This window comes from Melanostigma gelatinosum, assembly GCF_949748355.1.
Source record: "Melanostigma gelatinosum genome assembly, chromosome: 1".
NCBI lineage: Eukaryota > Metazoa > Chordata > Actinopteri > Perciformes > Zoarcidae > Melanostigma > Melanostigma gelatinosum.
In genome coordinates, this window is record NC_136634.1 from 31,094,611 (window position 1) to 31,114,797 (window position 20,187).

Below are 20,187 nucleotides of genomic sequence, written 5' to 3' on the forward strand. Positions count from 1 at the left end.
ATACTGATCTGTATATCCTGCCTGATAGGCAAACTAGGACGACACACCTGTTGTTAAACACTCGTGCACCCTGATGATGCTACATTGTGAACAACAAATCAGCAGAGTTACATTATGATTCAATTGAGTAAAAATTTGTATTTGTTGAAAAAAATGATAACTTCATGATGTGTTCAAATTCAATTTTGTAAAATGTAGTCTTTGGTGAGAAACTTGAATAAATCCAATTGTTTGAAGGAGATGTTTTCACAGCAATATAAAATAGATATTACAGAGGGAATTATGACCTTTTTTGTTTTTAACATACTGGTATCGGATCAGTATCGGTGGATACACAAGTTCAGGTATCAGAATCGATATTAAGAAGGAATAAATGGTATCGGAACATGTCTGCTTTTTACCACGAGCCTCCACTGATTGCTGCTGACAACTGAAGGGATTCAATGCTTCTGCAGTTCTCTTTTTTTATTCAGCAGAGGTCCTTGTTGTCAAAGATTTGGCCTTACGAGGTCTTACAACAGAAACTTGTGTTCACAGAGCACGAGTGTAACATTCAATGGATTCTGATCATTTCAGGACTTGTGCGCCGTACGAGCTCGGGGCCGTCTATGCTCCTCAGAATGTATCGATGTATATGTGAAATTTAGTTGATAATGTAGTATGTTTTTGAGTGTAGAACATTTCACATGATTCTTCATAAAGGACTGTATTCAATCTTAACTGTCATTCGTGCGTGCGTGCGTGCGTGCGTGCATGTAAACCGTCCCTGCTGTGCGTGCAGGCATCAGCTTGAAGTTTCACAGAGAAACATGAATAATTTTACAGATCTGATCTCCTTCTTTCTAAGAGAAAATCCCTCCTGATCAACACACGAGTGGAAGGCCATGGCATTTAGACAGATGTTTTAACATCTGGTCCTTACCATGTTTTGTTCCACAGTAATAATAATAATAAGTAATACATTTCACTTTCAGGAGTCCAACAGAGCATTGTTTTAAGTGAGCACCAGGGAATCGTTTCTTTGCTTTGGTTACACTTTTTAAACTGTGATGTAATTAATGGAATGTTAGTGCGCATGAAACCATGAAGCTGTCATAAACATCGTCACAGTCCTAACAGGCGTTATCAGCGCTAATGGAATGTGGCCTCGCCTCCACCTGGCTCCGGTCTCACTGCAATGATGATTCGCCTTCATCTTCGTGTTTCAATATGGTCGGCGCTGGATTGATCTTCCTGTTCCTGCAACAGAAACATCTGTTCTCAGTACAAACCACCGCCGCGCCCATCTAAGGCCCGCTTTTATGTACACCGTTCCCTTTTGTCTCCCTGTGTTTCCTCTACTGAGGGGAGGAATGTGTGTGTGTGTGGTGGTCATGGTGGTCGCGATTCCCAGAGGTTTGGGGCTGTCCAGCCAACTCAGTGATTTCCCAAATCACTCCGTTCCCCTCGGTTTCTCCTCTCTTATCGGACCTCTCAGCACTCTTCCCTTCACATGCATCTTGTTGTGTTGGGAGTTTGTCAGTCGCACAGGATCTGCGTTGACATGTGTCTTTGGAAGCCATGGTCTGGCCCCCTGAGCTTTTCCTGATAATTGAACCTTAGACAATTTCCGTACGATCCAGAGGGATGACGCTGATGTTCTCCTTCTGAAGGATTTCCTCCACCAGCTGCTCTTTTTTCCATTGAAGCTTGGGATTCTGATGTGTCCTACATTCATAGAAAGGTAGTGGGAGGGAGGGAGTGTGTGTGTGCAGCGTGAGGATAAAGTGTTCCTTGAGGTCTACCTAACCCCTGCATTAGCGGCAAGACCACAGTAACCTCCTCCAGATGTTTGCGAGCAGCATCTGACTGATTATTTACAACGAGGCCAATGAACGTCGCCCTCTCCGCACTAAAATGCTCACTCTTTGCTCCCTCGGCAAAGCCCGAGTTAATGCTTAATCTGAGCACAGGCCCTTAATTGTTGAGACCAAGCCCGGTTTATGGGAGGGAGGTTACTTGGATGTGAACAAACCAGAGGCACACAAGCTCTTCAGACTCATCTCTCACCAGTCAAGCAACGAGACCTTCAGGACTGACCACCGGAAGGAGCCATCATGCCGAAAGAATCCTCCATATCCAAGGCTTTTGCTGCCACCTTTGTCATCCTGACCGTCTCTGTCATCGCCGGCATCGTTGTCATGATAATTCTTTATAAGACCGAGCTCGCGACAATGAAGCCGACGCACCGTCCGACGTTCCCGTCCACCACCACCAGCTTGCCACCCGTTATTCGGCTGCCGAAGAACCTCATACCCCAAAGATACAAGGTCTTAATTCAGCCTCAACTCTACACCCAAATCACCGAGGTGGTGAATGTCACCAGTCCCAACCAGACGATGGTCTTCACCGGAAACTCCACCGTCAGCTTTCATTGTGTCCAGGGCACTCGTGCCATCTACCTCAACAGCATGGACCTGACAGTTTCTGGTCCGGTGGTAATGAACAAAGACACAAATGAGAGGATCGGTGTTTCTTCAGTCAAGAACCACAAAGATGAAAGCAACTTCCTGGAGATCCAATTGAATGATGCGTTAGCGGCAGGGGGGAACTACAGTTTGTTTCTGGCTTTCAACGGAGAAATAGGAAATCTTCATGGGATGTTTGTAAGCACATATGTCGAAGGTTCCCCAGCTTATGCAGGCGATGAAAGCACAGAGAGGTAAGCAAAACAATTATATGTTTAAAGCTGTTACGTTTCCGTGTGTAGACTCTTATCAAACTTTTGAGGATTTACTTTTTTGTTTTGAGAAGAAAAAAAGAACAATCCTGCTAGAGTTTCCTCCAGGAATCCAACAGGCACCAAATTTGAAAACGCCCAGAATTTACTCTTGGTGACTTTAAGATGCACCACATTTAAATGCTGAAGATATTCTATTAATTAATCCACTTGTTGCGCTCTCAAGCAATGCCGCCATCACGGCAGAGTCAAAGTGCAACGGTTTCACTCAAACTGAAAGAACATATAATGCTGTTGCCCACAAACAAATATATTCTTTCAGTTTGAGTGAAACATCACATATGTGCCATATGTGATGTTTGGCGTCTTTTCTTGGCTGCCATTAATTCTGCTTGCATGTATTCATTTGCTTTCACTGCCAACGATGCTGGCTTACCTGTATGCTTGATATGTGCAAAAAAATGGAATGTTGCATGTCACTTCCAGAACAAGCACACAGCATTTGCTGAAAAGTGTCACGCTGGAGATGAGTGAAAAATAACGAGATTTCTCAACTGCTGCAGCAAACTGAGCAGGTTTTTTTGATATTGTTATAACAGGTAAAATGTCAATAATTGTCTTTATTCTTGTTCTATATTTTCATAAATACAACAAACTATAGTTTTTGTATGTATAATATAACTATAAAACTTAATAAGCTGTGATGTCAAATAGCTTTTGCGGTTTATTTGGTGGAAGATAGGGCAAAATAGCTCTTTGGATAGTAAAGGTTGCCGACCCCTGCTTTAGGCTATCATCTCATTTCTTTACTGGAATGTATCTACCGGTATTTGACATGACAGGCCTCTGTCGTTAAGTAATTTATCTCTGGTTCTTTATGATATTCAAATTGCTTTGACTTTTTTTGTATCCAGTGCTCCTGCAGTATTTACCTGATAAAGAAAGCTCCGACTAACTTTATCTGTATTCATAGATTCCTCACCGCCACCCATTTGGAACCAATAGATGCCAGGAAAGTGTTTCCTTGTTTCGACGAGCCAGATATGAAGGCAGTGTTTGACGTGACAATCATCCACAGGAAAGACACGATAGCTCTAGGGAATGCCGTTGTTAAAGGTGAAATACGTACATTATACTGTAGCTCATGTCTCTTAAAAATGTCCCCTCAGGTAGTATAACTGTAATTACAGAATAAAAGATGTCCTTCCTTGTACTGATCTGTCTCGTCTCCCGCTCTCTCAGAATCCAATCTTATCGGCAACAACTGGACAATCACTGTCTTTCAGCCAACGCCGAAGATGTCAACATACTTGTTTGCCTTCGCGGTGTCAGAGTTCACGTCAACCAACTCCCCAGCAGATGGGCGTGTGGATATTAAAGTATGTGTACTGTAGTTTTTAAATGATTCATGTAATTGCTTTTGGTATGGTGTTGACCTTGACTGGTGTCACGAGAGAGTTTTAATTTTCTTCAACAAACATTTAGATATTTGATCAAAAGTTACTCCTGCCAGTGGTTTTGGTAAAACATCTCTCAGCATCAACCAAAAATGTATTTTCATGTTTAATTGTTGGTTCTTTTTTCTTTCTTTTTTTACGCATTTAACCTTCTAAGCGTCACCACCACAGATTTTTAATTGAGCTTAAATCAAGAAAATGTACAAGTACAAAACAGAAACATGTAGGAGAATATCCTCTGTGCTTTATCTCACTGTTGTGTTTTGCCCATACAGACGTATGCACGTCCTGATGCCACTGCAGCAGGTCACGCTCAGTATGCCGCCAACATCACCGGAAAGATTCTCAAGTTCTACGAGAGCCGTTATGGAATTGATTATGTACAGAAAAATCTAAGTAAGGCTTTGTCTAGATCTAATTTAGATGAATGTGTTGGTAGATGGTAAATTAAGTCCAGTATGCGCTAGCAAGAACATGTATACTATATCCCAGTACTATATCATTTTTACAATATATATATATATATATAGTACTACTTCCAAAGGTACTTCCATCTACCAACCCGACCTCCGCCCTATGTGGACTTCTGTTGACTCATTGAAAATTGTTTGTGATGTGTGAAAAAAGCAAAGATATTCCACAACAAAATAGGTTTCCCCCGACACGTAATTCACAATGCAGTTTCGTTGTGTGGGAACATCATTTTTAGGCGACAGGGCTGCTTCATTATATCAGCCTCTGCTGATACGATTAGTTCTACCTGCAGAGCAGCTCTGCTATTCTGAGGAAAGTCAGCTTGATTCTTTTAGGTAGTGTAACAAACTATGTGCGTATATCATTTGATCATTTGTCCATATCTGTATGATTCCTCCAGCTCAAATTGCAATGCCAGACTTAGCTGCTGAAGCGATGGAAAACTGGGGACTGGTCACATACCAGGAGGGAAGCTTGCTCTACGAGGAGGGAGTGTCCTCACTGTTGCACAAGGAAGTGATCGCCTCTCTCATTGCACATGAACTGGCACACCAGGTCAGAGGGAAAAAAACCTTAATGTTTGTTACCCTAATAAAAACAACAAAATATGACACGTACTACTGGATCAAGGCCTGTTCTCACTATTTATAAGTATTTTTTGATAAGACCACTCACTAAATGATGATAACATAAATCTTACAACATCCTGCAACATTTTAGTGTTACATGCATGGGTGGGTTATGAGCCAATGGGCCCCTGATCACAGACATGCAAAGGGCCCCACCACCTCTCCTACAGCAAGACACACAGACTTTATAGTTGTTAAGCCTCTTTTTGTTGTTGTTTTGTGTCTCTTTGAAGTTGTTTTGTGTCACTTTGTAATTATTTTGGTACTTTTGTGGTTATTTTTTGTAAGTGGCTGTTTTGTCCTCTTTTCATCTTCTCATCATCCCTTTTTAGTTGTTTGGCTCCTTTTCATAGCCCAGTGAGTCTCTCTGCGTCTTTCTGCTGCTGTTTTGCATGTTTTTGTAGTTGTTTTGGTCTCTTTGTAGTATTATGTGTTATGTTTCTTTGTGGTCATTTTTGAGTGTCTTCCTGGTTGGTACGTGTCTCTTTGAGTAACATTTTGTAAGTGAAGGTGACACTGCCCAGTAAAGTCATATTTTGTTGTCGAGTGAATCCTTGCAGGGTTACATGTTACCTCAACTATCCACATCTTCTGTTCTTGTTGACAGTGGTTTGGGAATCTGGTGACAATGAAATGGTGGAACGAAGTTTGGCTGAATGAGGGCTTTGCCACGTATGTGTCATTATTTGCAGTGGACCATGTGGAGCCTACATTCCAATTAGTAAGTTCAGTCCAAGCTTTCACTGCAGAATGAGGACTCTTATTTTTATTTTGGTCATTGGAAAATACACATGAAAAGGAAGCTTGAAGTAAGATGAACTCATCTTCATGCAGTCATGCAATATGGGCTCTTGGCTCTTTTTGTTTCACTCAGAAAGAGGCACATATCATGAGCAACCTCCATGCAGCGTTTGAGCAGGACGCTCTGGCCTCGTCCCACCCTCTCAGTCCTCCGCAGGAAGACGTCCAGATGATTTATGAGATTTATGAGATGTTTGATTCCATAACCTACTGTAAGGTAGAGTCAAATGAAACTATCAATGAATACATATATGATGTGGGTGTTTTATTTGCAGTCACTCATACCAGTGTACTATAACTATGAACCTATAACATGTATGTATTTGGTGTTCACTCTGCAGGGGGCAGCTGTGCTGAGAATGCTGGCAGACATTGTGACAGAAAGAGTTTTCACCAAAGGAATCAAAGTAAGTAACTAGTAGTCTTCCTCTGAGAAGATGCGCCCTCTTAAAAATTCTGTGGTTCACCATGCGACGTGACTCACCACATGGGTAGGAAAGCAAAATGCCATATCAAAGTTCTCTAATTCAATGCCTTAATTGGCGATCTGAAAACGGCTGCTTCAAACTCATAATCACCAAATCACAAAAACCGCTTATATAATATTGTGTAGGTGTGGTTCACCTTCTTCAACACACATTTACTGAATGCAACAACAGAGAAAAGCAAACAACAAAGGACTTCACTTTTACTTCTGGAGAGTCTGCTCATGCTTTAAAAAGCTGTCAGCGCTGCATGGATTCTTTTTTATTGAGATGGATGAAAAGGAGCTGATTTGGCTGGCTGTGAGTCGTGCTAGACATTGGCACACACAGTCTTCCGTAGCCACACTTGGTACATATGGTATTATGATTCTTTCGTGAGCCACAGAAAGTGTATTGATTGTTTCTGAGAAAGGGGAGTTTTGTGCGTGGATAAAGCATCCGTTCTTTGGGTTGTTTTTTCCCCCTGGAAAGAACACTGTGCAATACTTGATGCATTTGTGTTTGTTTTCTTACATCTTACAAAACAGAAAGAGCTTTTGCGACTGTTGTCTTATATCTTGCAATCAGAGAGCGATATGACACGATCAGAGAGCGATATGAATACATGAATATGAGATATGAGTTTACAGATAATTACTATCCCTTTTCGACAATGTGGAGGTTGGTTTATGGCTTTTTGCTGATTACCCTTCTTGCTTTTTCACAGTACATTTTGTTTGTACGCCGTCTGGTGTTTCAGAGAACAATTCGACAAACACCGGTCAGAGCATAAACGTCTTTGCATACTAGGAGATTGCGCGGTGCCACACCCGATTATAAACAAAGCTTGAGAATCCAAACTGTGTGACGTCTTCTGTCTGTCTGTCTGTCTGTTTATTTAAAGAACATGTTTTCTGAAAATATATATATACAATTCAGGCTTTTATTCATAAAAGTATCACATCAGACTCCAAAAGTTACCCGGGCCACGGCACCCTAGATTCCCTGCTTCTGTCATCTATGCTCGCGCTAGCATGTTGCTCGTTTGTTAGTGTTTTTGCCATTAGCTTGCCAGCTATAGTAGTTTATTAACGAGCCTTGTGAGTAGTTCCTATGCCATTAAGCCTCCAGCACAGCCTGTGTCGGAAAGACAAGCGGATGAGTTTGGCTGTGTGTGGTTATGGTTTTTTTGTGTGTGGTGTGTGGCCTTTAAGGAGTGTTCAGACTGGACTGAATTTGTGTCTATTCATTTACACAAAGATGCATTCTATCCAGCTGGTAATCCAACACAAGCTCTCTTTCTATTTGGAGTGGTCATGTTGTTGTTGTTGTTGTTATTGTTACATCCGTCCAGAGAAAACAGGTTCACAATCCACAATTTAGTCCACTTGTAGTTTCCACCATTTCAAGCAAAGGTAGCAGGCACATGCAGGACCGAAGAATGCTCCCCAGCAGACCTGGTCCATCAGCTGTTTCAGAAAATGAAAGAAAACCTGTTTTCAGCCAAACATTTGTTTCAACATAACATCTGCCGGCAGTTGTGTTTGGACATTTCCTCCAGCTCCCAACATCAATATTCTGAATGCAAACTTTCCTCCTGAAAATAATGACTTTGAACGCAGGATGAAACTGTTAACTATAACCTCTCTCTGGATCTCTCTGTTTTCGTGTTACAGATGTACCTCTCGGACTTTAGCTATAAAAACACAGACCAGAACGACCTCTGGGAGTGTATTCAAAAGGTAAAGTGTACAATCGATTTTTACAAGCCAAATTGTTGTTGCTGACTGTAAGCATGATTTGTATGACAATGTCCATGTTGTTTATGGCATTTATGTCATGAAATATTAACTGATTTGTGCCATGTTTGCAGGCCGAGTCTGAGGACGGTGGTCACACCAACGTTGCCATGGTGATGAACACCTGGACCAAACAAATTGGCTATCCTGTTATCACCATCAACACTAACAATGGAGCAGTCTACCAGAAGCACTTCCTGTTCAATCAATCTTCAGAATCTAGGTAGGTGCTACATGGACAGTGTTCCAGTGTACACGGTTAGGGTCTCAGCTATTTGATTACACTCATTTACATTCCAGATAACATATGGATGGACACTGTCTTTACTTTATCTGAGAATCTGTTATAAAGTGTAAATCAGTACGTCTCCATCTCCATTTAGCATTAATGAAAACAATGGAAGAAATCAATACAGCAATGGAAAGGAAGAATATTATGGTTGGGGCATTTATTGATTCGTAAAAGAGCTTTATTAATGTGCATTGTCCCTTATCAAATAAACCGATAAATCAATAAAAAATAGAATCGGCTCTGAAGTTTCCCTTCTAACACAGGTAGTACACATCAGGAGAACATCCGTGTAAGACGCATTCTCACCGATGGAAAATACTCAGTTTGGTTTGGGGGAGGGGTGGCCCCTGGGTAGAGCAAGCAAGAGGCAGGAAATGACACAAAAATGCCGCTGCCACGTAGCCGGTTTGTAATTTGGTCATGAAAAACCAAGACTCTTTCCATTTCTTAAATTTCTCCCCCGATTTTGGCTTCAGTCCTTACCAGCAGAAGTTCCCGGATCTCATCGTCTCTCCAGTTAGATATTTTTATTGGCTTCTTTGTGTTGTTGTAGTGGTGGTGATGTTAAGTTATGTGACAGCGTTGTAGTTAGTTTATAGCCTAACGTTCACTATTTACTTCTGGCAATTGCATTTACGCTACTTTTGTGAAGATGATCTCGCTGAACAAAATGTGCAAGTATCATGAATGTTTGTTTGCCAAGGAGCTTATTTTGTGCAATAATCCCAAATTCAATGGAAGAATCCCATTGATTTTTTGTCAAGGGAACAATTGCGATGCTAATTTCTGGGTTTGCCTACAAAAATACGTCATCCCTGCAGCACTCCATTCGTCAGAATGGGGCCCAACCGGGCAAGCACCCCTCCTGATCCCTCCGGACTATCCATTCTTGCATCAACACTTCTTCTTCACCCTCGGATGTTTTCCTCCGGTTTTACACCAGTCGCATGAAATGTCACCAACATGCCCACTCACTCACTTGTGGAGTCCCACAAGGGTTAGTACTGGGCCCTATGCTTTTCATTTATATATAAAGCTGCACAAATCAATATTTTTTTAAATGAACAATGGATCAAATTACTATGTTTCATATGAAAGATGTCCCTCATATTTGTGAACCCACAGTGAATTATCACCCTACTCAGGGTGCAGTTTCCTTCAGCTCTACAGAGCTTTTTGGTGTCTTTCATTTCATTGTTTTTCAAGTGGCCCCAAAAGAAATCTATTAATGTAGGTTTAACAATACTGTTATATATATATAAACATCGAACAAAAAGTTCGGAAATTAGTGTTTGGTAGATTATTTCTCTGTTGTAACAATTCTTCTTGGCAATAAATTGTATACCCTTGGAAAGCCTGTTTATTTACCTTTCAAACGGTGCCCCATTTGTAAGGATCATGCATTTCTGGGACGAGCAGCACAGCTGAGTATGTGGGTTGCGCCCATGAAAAATTGCCAAATCTTCTCTGCCAATGCCAAACAGCTTATTCTGCTGTTGCCATCGACTCTTGTTTGGTGTTGTTTGGTGGATTGGATGATTGAAGTCTATCAGTAACAAGGAAGAAACATTCATATTGGCAATTTTACAATTTATTCATTTAACAAACAGGAGCCTCAGTGTGGAAGAACCATACACAGCCACAACAGCCTGGCACCTCCTCCTCATGCTGGTCAGCAGCCTGGCCACACACTGCTGTGGGATGGCATTCCACTCCTCAAGCAGGATTTGTCGCAAGTCAGCCAACGTGGTTGTGTTGGTCACTCTGGCACAAACAGCACGCCCAAGCTGATCCCACAAGTGTTCACTTGGGTTGAGGTCAGGACTGTTGGCAGGCCATTCCATCCTCTCTACTCCCAAATTATGGAGGTAGTCTCTGATGAAACCGCTCTGTGGGGGCGAGCGTTGTCATCTTGGAGGATGGAGTTCGGTCCCAGACTGTGGAGAAATGGGATTGCCACTGGTCTCCACCATCACACTGCCTCCACCAAAAGGTGTTCCTCTATCGGTGCAGCAATCAGCATAGCGTTCTCCCCGTCTTCTCCACACTTTGACCCTACGATCCAACTTCCTTAGGCAGAATCTGGACTCATCGCTGAACATAACGTTCTTCCACATGTTCAGGCAGAGAAGATTTGGCAAATCTTTCATGGGCGCAACCCACATATGCAGCTGTGCTGCTCCCAGTAATGCATGATCCTTACAAATGGGGCACCGTTTAAAAGGTAAATAAACAGGCTTTCCAAGGGTATACAATGTATTGCCAAGAAGCATTGTTACAACAGAGAAATAATCTACCAAACACTAATTTCTGAACTTTTTGTTCGATGTTTATATTCATATTATTGATTACACAGCTCAAAACTTGTTTGTGGTCACCAAGAGACACCAGGATGAAGGATACTGTCAAAGTTCACCTTCCATTTGCAGATAGTTTAGATGGCATGAATTCGTGATTTGTGAGCTAATGCAGTAATGCAGTATAGCAGGAAACTTGTCCAAAACTGGTTCCAAAATAATGACTCCCTCTTTCGGTATTCATGTGAATTTAACATCTTGAGTGTGAGTGCCTCTCAGTTGGTCTTGGCTTAAAGAAGACGGCATTCACTATCTTTCCGAAGGCCAAAGTTGGATCATAAATCTGTCCTCTAGTGACTTCATCACTTCACAATGTCGAACTCCCTCTGAGAATAGTTGTCATCAAATACTGAAAGAGTCAGATTCATGTGTGTGTGTTGGCAAAATATGGTACGGAATTGCATCAATGGCACCTTATTCACCAAGTATTTCTCTGCCAGGGCCTGCATGAAATCACTGCAGCTGATTACAGTAAATTATGCCTCTGGCCATGTGGAGTCTTTTGAAACAATGTGTTGTAACTATGTGCTCCACAACACTGCAATGGTGAGTTGCACCATCATTTAACCTGACGCAGTTGCTCTGGCCAGACCCAGAACATAACAGCTCAGGACACTGGCATGATGGCGTTGTAGATATCTGCTTATCATACTGGAGGTTCAATTTCATGCTCCATTTAGAGATCATCGTGTCACCTTTTCCAAAAAATGCTTCTTTTTATATTGTTATTTGGACTCTTCGTTGCTCAATGTTTAAAAGCTGAATACTCATTTCCTGGAAAATAAGCTTCTGGTACTCATTTGACCTTGTTTTTTTCTATTGTTTTCTGCCTGTTTAGTCTTTGGTGGTACATCCCAATCAGAGTCATGTCAAATACACCCAAATATTCAACTGTCTGGTTGGTTTCCAGTGATACAGGTAAGTGAATGCATCACAGAGAAACTTGTTTCTCTTAGAACCCCATTTTAACAGCTTTGTTTTGACAAACAGAGGACAAGATAGAAAAACGTTGAACATCTTAACGAAGCTATGTGATGGTCTTGGATTAGATACAAGTCAGACAGAACAGAGAACAGATGACCAGACATAAGATGACCTTCCCTGTTTTGTTTTTTAGTTGTATTTATACTGGGCCGTTGTGAGGGTGACTGTGGTTCAGTGGTAGAGCAGCTCGTCCTTTCGACACTTCACCCCAAATTGCTCCCGTAGGCTGTTCCTGCCGTGTATGAATGGGTATGAATGGGTGAATGAGCACTTTGAGTGATCGGAGTACAAGTCTATTTACCATTTATGATATTTGCCTTTATTTTCAGTAATGAAAGATGAATTCATCTCTAAGAGTGGAGAGTGGATCCTGGCAAACGTCAACTGTGCTGGATACTACAGAGTCAATTACAACCCAGAGAACTGGGAACGCCTCCTGACTCAGATGGAGACAAACCGACATGTGAGCACTGAGCCAAAATAAATGAGTGAGCAAATCACAGAGTTGAGCAGAAACAAGCCTCCTTTTACTATACAACTAGTTTCCCCTGAAGGCTTCGCCCTGAAGTTCTTGAAGATTGGCAGATTAAATTAAATCTTGGCTCATTTATCCCAATCTAGACTGTCAACTGGTTATTAATATAGTCTTTCGCAAGATAAATGTTAGCCTCAATTTCTTGAACTTGAATCTTACACAACTTACAAAATTACACAATGGGTGTACTGGGGATGGATACTTATATTAACCATGTCATCAGCATCTGTTTAGTGAAAATATGATATGTCCAGGGATGATAATGTTGTTGAACTGGTTGGTTCAGACTACTGACAACTGTTAGATGGATTGCCATGAAATTTTGTACAGACATTCATAGTTCCCAGAGGATAGTTTCCAATGACTTTGTTGATCCCCCTCACTTTTCATCTAGTGCAACCAGCACCTCAAAAGTAATTCTGTTCATATATATTTACTCAAGTTATCACAATTCACATTGGGAACAAGAATGTCGTTGGAGTCAAAACAAGTCTTTAGGACTCATCTGCTGGGGACCATAAATGTCAAACAACAAATAGTTTTGTGGCCATCCATAAATTCAATGTTGAGATATTTCTCTGGATAAGTAAAAACTTTGACCTGCTGGTGGTTCTAGATGGAAAGTTCGGTGATCAATACAGTCACTATGAAGCATCCCAGGAACATGAATACCAACAAAATGTCATGGCAAGCCATCAAAGAGTCTAGATCAAACCGACCAGCAGTCATTGTCATCACCGTGAGCCATTGTGTTGGCACAACTACAAAAAAAAAACACTTGGATTATATTGTAGCTTCAGACAGACCTCTTAGAAACCACTAATATGGGAACATAGCTTAAACTATAAGAAAACGTGAACATTCAATGTAATAAATAGAGAATTCTTTGGTTCCTATTCTTATGTGGCATTTTTTCTATGCTTTAACAAGTCATATTATCCTACTCTTATGCTGCTGTTGGTAGAATAACTGAGTACAGTTGTAGATGTCTTTGTAAACTGAAATGTCAACTGACCCTCATCTTACACTCTTTTTTTTAGCAAATCCCACTGATGAACAGAGGGCAGCTTGTTGATGATGCATTTAACTTAGCAAGGTAATGACTTCTATTCAGTTGACTGCTACAAGTCAATGTTCTGTGGGTTAAGTGTGTTGTGAAAAAACATGGCTGAAAAGAGGTCATGCCAGTGGCTTCTTTGCCTCTTTGATCTTACCAAATTGAATCTGTTTTCCTCAGGGCCAAACTCGTCGAAGTGACCCTGGCCCTGAATTCAACGCGCTTCCTTCGGAATGAGAGAGAGTTTATTCCCTGGGAGTCAACAGTCAGGAACCTTGAGTACTTTGTCCTCATGTTTGACCGCTCCGAGGTGTACGGACCCATGCAGGTATGTGCCATTAAAACCTCCTTTTTAAACTTGTGGTATTCAAAATGAAAAATGTATCTTGCTTTGCTACTAACTGAATTGACCTGTACTGGATGGAGAGACTGGATTTAACAAACTTAATGTGATGGCCTGCTGTCATTGTGGTTGTTCATCCCTCATCATAAACCGATGTGCAGTAAAAAGAGTAATATATTGCTGCATGTGTTCCTGTAACTCTGCTCTAAAGCTGTCTCTTCCTGCAGGCGTACCTCTGCGAACAGGTTAAGGGCCTGTATAACTTCTTCAGGAACGACACAGACAATTCCCAAGTCCCAAAGGATCACTCCTTACAGTAAGAAAAGATGCCCTCTGTTAATCTTCAACAGGTTTACACCTGTTTGCAGTTTACAGTTCAGCAAAGTCTGAGTCCAGTACTAAAAGTGTGAGTTTGCATTGTTAACTTACATCATCAGTTATACACACGCTAGTCACGACTTTTTGCTAACGGCTGAATGGGCGTTACCATCTGAAATGATGAGATGGAGTCCATCCACGATTGCTCTTCCCCAAATGATGCTGTATTTCATTCTTGACATGGGAGACAGTAGTTTGACTAAATATATATCAAGACAAGGTTTGTTTATAAAGCGTTGAATGGCATTTCTCAGTTTCCTTCAAAACACATTACATTATTATATTTGCCACAATTTAATACTTATACACTTATTATATCAAATTTAATATTGCTTTCTTCCAAGGCACAGCCAGATCACCGCCATAGAGGTGGCGTGTTCCAATGGACTCCCAGAATGCTTAGAGATGGCTACGAAGATGTTTGCAAACTGGATGAACACCAACAGCACCAACAAGTATGGACACTACTGAATAAGTATTTTTTATTTGGAATTTGAAAATTACATTCTACTTCATACCTTCTGAAGAAAATGGTCTCACTGTAATAGCTTTCATTATGTTCTGTGGCTTTACTCTCCAGCAATGACTTAGTGAAGGTAGGTGTCATTTAATCCCTTTCTTGTGTTGATTGTCGGTGGCCGTTGTTACCCCTCTGCATTGTGGTTCTTATTCTTTAAAGCTGCACTTGACAGGGTGTTAACACGAACATGCACTCTATTTCCCAAACTGACCATGCAACACATGATCCTATTCCTACTAAATGAGGAAGTAAAACAAAACCTCCCTCCCTCTACACATACTTTCTAGCCTTTTGTAATACATCTGCAACTTTAAAGTAGAGAGACATGCGACCTCATGCGACCTCATGCAAGAACATTTTAGTATTATTATTTTAACTTTCTCTTCCTTTGCTTTTGTACGATGGGCTCATTACGAGTGAGCCCCGTCACATTCAGCAAACGCTACTAACTGTAAATGACCAGTGTAAACATGATGAATACCACCCAGGGGCGGACTGGCCTACCGGGGATCCCGGGGGAATCCCCGGTAGGCCGACGGGGTTTGGGCCGGTCTCTGACATCGCCTGCCCGACTATATTATATGCTTCACAGAACACGTTCAATTTACTCTACTACCGAAAGTCAATAATCAGTGAAAACTGCATCAACAGTATAAACTGACATTCTACTCCTCGCGATCCGAGGACGCCATAGCACGGCTGGACACTACGGTGCTTTTAAAACGTTTCTCCATAACCGCGGTCTGCGCCGTGCGCTCGTGCCGGGCGACGGTCGGGGCGGGGCCGGCGGAGGTGCGAATGGCGCCGTAGACCGGCGAAATACATGCCGTGTGTTGAGTGGGCAGCGCGCCGTGTATTGAGTGGGCAGCGCGCCGTGTATTGAGTGGGCAGCGCGCCGTGTATTGAGTGGGCGGTCTGACAGGAACTCCCGGGACACTTTTTTCCCCCAGTCCGCCCCTGATATCACCCATGCATAAATGAGCTTGCATTCATGAGAAATGTAAATTAGCATGATTAACGCCCCAATAATAATATAAAAGGCTATGCGTCCTGCCCCATATGTCCTCCATATATCCGCCATTGAAGAATGACAAACTTTGCTTTATGGATGTCTGGATTTTTAACAGCGTCAGCAGCAGAATTAAGAGACCTGCTGAAGACGAGGAACAGGGACAAATGACGAGTGCTGTTAATGCCGAGTCACCTGAGGGTTTACTGCCACTAAATAAAGAAGAAATGGTTCCATATGAAAAACATCGCCACAGCAAGGCCCTCGATGACTGCAATGGAACAAATCATTTAAGACAGGGGTGTCCAAACCTTTTTCAAAGAGGGCCAGATTTGATAATGTGAAAATGCCCAAGGGCCAACAGTCCCTGCTGACATTATTTGAAACAATACAAGTAGCCTATACATACATTGTTATTTTATCATTTTATTTTCAATGACAGCAAATAGCAATGTAACCAAATGTAAGCATTCATGTGTGAACACATCTCAACAACTATTCTGCCTTTCTTTCACATCTTGAAAGTCGGACAACAAAGAACAAGTATAAAATCTGACCTCAGGCCGTGATTGGCCCGCGGGCCGGACTTTGGACATGCCTGATTTAAGATGTTCGTATTGATATTGTAGTGTTATACAATATACGTATCAATAGCTCATTTAAATGAATGGTGATATTGTTAGGCTATAAGAACAAATTGTGTAATTTATATAGGGTTTTCAAACTCAAAATTTCTTCAAAGTAATGAAATCCACTCATGAAAACAGCAGACTAATGTCACAGCCTACAAGAGGTCTGGACCAATCGTAAACTGTGTTCGTACCAAAGAGAACATTCAAAATGCGAGACAATTGTTAAAAAGTTAAGTTAAGGCCACTTAAGAACCAATCTGTTCATAGTATTGCTTCTTGCATGAGGCCCACTGAATCTTCATTCAACGTGTATACTGTGTGCGCTCCATACATGCACACATACATGCATGGAAGTGTGTTAACACATTGGCACCTGCCCGAGGAGACGAAATGAGATGGTCCTCTGATTTAGGAAAAAATAACCGTGCGTGTGTGCGTGTGATTCAGAATCCACCCCAACCTGCGCTCCGTGATCTACTGCCAAGCTGTGGCCGCTGGCGGGAGGGAAGAGTGGGAGTTTGCCTGGAACAGGTTTCAGAACTCCAGCAACACCTCAGAGAAGGACCAGCTCCGGCAGGCTCTGTCTTGCACCAAGAAGATCTGGCTGCTCAACAGGTGAAACGTCAAGCCCCTGATGTGTCACATGCAGGATTGTGTTACTGTTATTTTGACCGTGTGCATAATAAGTGCTGTCTGTATGGACACACCTGTGCCACACTGTTTTTATGAAGTGACGATTCTTCCTTATCCTGTAGATACCTGGAATACACTTTGAACCCTGAGAAGATTCGTCTGATGGATGTTGCTTCCACTATTAACTACATAGCTAAGAACGTGGCGGGGCAGGCGCTGGCCTGGAACTTTATCAGAGCACACTGGGAGTACGTCTCACAGGGGTAGGTTGCTATTTGGACTCTGTCACCTGCCTCTTATATTGGTTTATTTTCTGAGTCATGACCAAGTAGCATTTGAGATTGTGTTGGGTTTCACCAATATGAACTTAAAAGTTGTAATAATATTCTGTGGGTCAGTAATTTGTCCATCTCAGAAAAGAGATATCTGCCGGTGAATGCAGAATCTGTAGACGGATTGTCGTAAGAGTAGTTTACACCATGGCCTGAACCGATGTCCAGTCGAGTCACTTGAATAAAAGACACTGCCATAAAAGTTCAGACTATAATAAACAGCGGCTTGTAAAAAGTCTTACACGGTGTCATCGAGTACAAAGGTCTTGTTATTCAATCAGTGCTTATCTTTCATAAAGTCCCCGCTGATTGTGCTGTTACCAGGAAGCTAACGTGATCTGTATCAAAGTTTAAACACACATAGCAGACCAGGTTTAATTTCATAAGCACACAGTGACACAGGAGATTGATTTAAATCAAGTAATCAGCAGGCAAGTAAAATTCTCTTTTCATAAATAGGCATTTGGACATCAGTATGAATCATTTCCTCAAATTTCTTTCAGAATATAATCCAGTTTATACTTGTTTGGTGCATTATATCCACCTAGCTAAAACGAATGCAGTCTAATAAAACATCGCTGCAATAAAGTCTGCCTTCATAAAGGCTGTGATGCTTAGCTTGTGTTGAAACTGTTTAAGAGACGTGTTGTCTCAACTTTTGTGGTCTTCTTAGAGGCTTGGTTTCGCTGTGTTGTTGAACTGCACTACACTAAAAACTGTCTCTTATATTGTGTCCACCCTGCCTGTCTCCAGGGACGCAGTTATGCTGATTGAGGGTGTGACGAGAAGGTTCTCCACGCAATTTGAACTGGACGAGGTAATGTTTATGGATGTTTTTATTATGTCAAAATGATAATAGGACCATGCAGTGACGTCAAGTGGAGACTCTGCTGTCCAGTCCCGCACCAATGATTTATTATAACCAATGAGTGAGTTGATAAGCCCTGATCTTATCAGAAGTCTCTCTGTCATCGTGAGTTATATGGGTGACAGCATGTTAGTTTTACCTCTGAGACAAAAATCCAAATTTCTCACACTTACGCCATTTCTAATCTATAGTTTAAAGGGACTATATTAAGCGGCAGATTAATTCACATTTGGTTCTCGAGGATATAGACTGCAAATTGGATTTCAAAGCTGTAAAGGGTCCTATTGCATTATATATTTGATTTATGTTTGTATTTTGAAAAGCGTTAACATAGCAATCCGTTCTCACATGGCATATATGCACTTACCATTCACAATTCTTGTCAGTTTTGATTGTGACTAGATTGAAAAAAAGCAGATTTCCCAAATGAAAATTGTTTCCTCAAGTTTTAATTAGTTATTAGATGCTAGAAAGAAGAAGAAGAGGCTGTGACATGATTGGCAGCTGCTCTGACTGAAATAGCTACGGAGCCCGAGGCTTTGACATTGTACGAGAAAGGAGATGTAACTTTCACTTTCCATACCCGTCAAGGGTTATTATGGTTAGCTGTAGTGTCTTTCTAGCTAAACAACACTGTGGCGCTAACATAGCAGCTAGGTGGCTCACACCAACAAGCTGGGCTAGGGTTTGGGTGATAACACGCCTCGAGTCACAAGCAAACATTCACAAAATATTGAAGTATGAAATGCTAAATGTCGAGCCTAGATACAGTTGCTGAGCTATAATTGGACAATCACTGTTTGGGAGAGGGGCCTAGCCTAGTCACTTAAGCCCGGATTTCACACACTGGCTGGTTTTGGTCTGATTTGTTAACAAGGAAAAACATAAAATAACGCCCTTTCTTGTACTTTAATATGTTAACCGTTGCTTACCTGCATTGTAGAAACGCATTGCATTTATCCACGAAAAGAAATTGGAGAAATTCTCTCATTATTCTGACTAACTATCCTGGTGAGAACAAGATCTCATAATTACAAGAAAAAGGTCATGTTTCTTTCTTTGGAGAATACATTGTACTTGTAACATCTAACATCCCCGTCTGATCTGTTTGTGTGTGTGCAGCTGAAGCGTTTCGCGACGGATTACAATCTGCTCGGCAGTGTGGTGCACCAGACCATAGAGCAAACCCAGGTCAACATCCAGTGGGTCAGCGAGAACAAAGATAGCATACTGGAGTGGTTTGAGAGTGAAACAGCTTTGTAGAGAAAAAACACTGATTGACGTTGATTGTTTTAAAGCCTCACAGATCAGCGGTGCTGGCAGTTCTCAATTCTGCAGACCTGTCTCTATTAAATCCACTTCAAACCGATCCAAGACCTGACTCTCACTAGTCAGGAAAGTAATCACAAAATAGGACATATAATTCCTTTAATAGATACTAATACGTAGTATTGTGCTGACAATTCATGAGACGTGTAGCACCAAAGTGAAGACACAGCAGGGTTTTACGTAGACCAGTTTTTTACGCCACTGTTTGTCATTTTTGCACATGATGCAGATATAACATCAATTTGAATGTAGAGTTGTATGTTTGAAAAAATTGTAACATATGTACTTTTTAAAATCACTTTTGTTTTCTTGTTACTGTTGTCTATCAAAATCATCAAATTCACCAGCATTTTGCACAAATCTGAGCCAAAGGACAGAACTCCCTCTATTTGTTATAGGAACATGTCTACATGTGTATCACATATGTTATAATCAAGGAACCAAATCATTCTTGTATGTTGCTAAAACGTGTTTAAAAAAATAAATAAAACATCGACATTGTGTTTAATATGAGTCTTTTAATCCAGTACAACAATAATACAGGTCCTATTTACTGACTTCATGATCATGACAAT

At 41.4% G+C, this 20,187-nt stretch overlaps 1 protein-coding gene across 1 annotated transcript; it reads left to right on the top strand.

Annotated features, from left to right (window-relative positions):
• The first annotated feature begins 1,924 nt into the window (after positions 1 to 1,924).
• anpeplb (alanyl (membrane) aminopeptidase-like b) lies at positions 1,925 to 20,097 on the top strand. The gene is made up of 20 exons (XM_079269189.1): positions 1,925 to 2,701; positions 3,693 to 3,835; positions 3,962 to 4,098; positions 4,452 to 4,572; positions 5,051 to 5,205; positions 5,887 to 6,000; positions 6,154 to 6,297; positions 6,422 to 6,487; positions 8,221 to 8,286; positions 8,418 to 8,566; positions 11,831 to 11,910; positions 12,306 to 12,439; positions 13,552 to 13,607; positions 13,749 to 13,896; positions 14,139 to 14,227; positions 14,634 to 14,744; positions 16,898 to 17,065; positions 17,206 to 17,346; positions 18,169 to 18,232; positions 19,406 to 20,097. The coding sequence occupies exons 1-20, from the start codon at positions 2,097 to 2,099 to the stop codon at positions 19,544 to 19,546; spliced, it is 2,832 nt and encodes a 943-aa protein (XP_079125315.1). The 5' UTR covers positions 1,925 to 2,096; the 3' UTR covers positions 19,547 to 20,097.
• Positions 20,098 to 20,187: the final 90 nt, after the last annotated feature.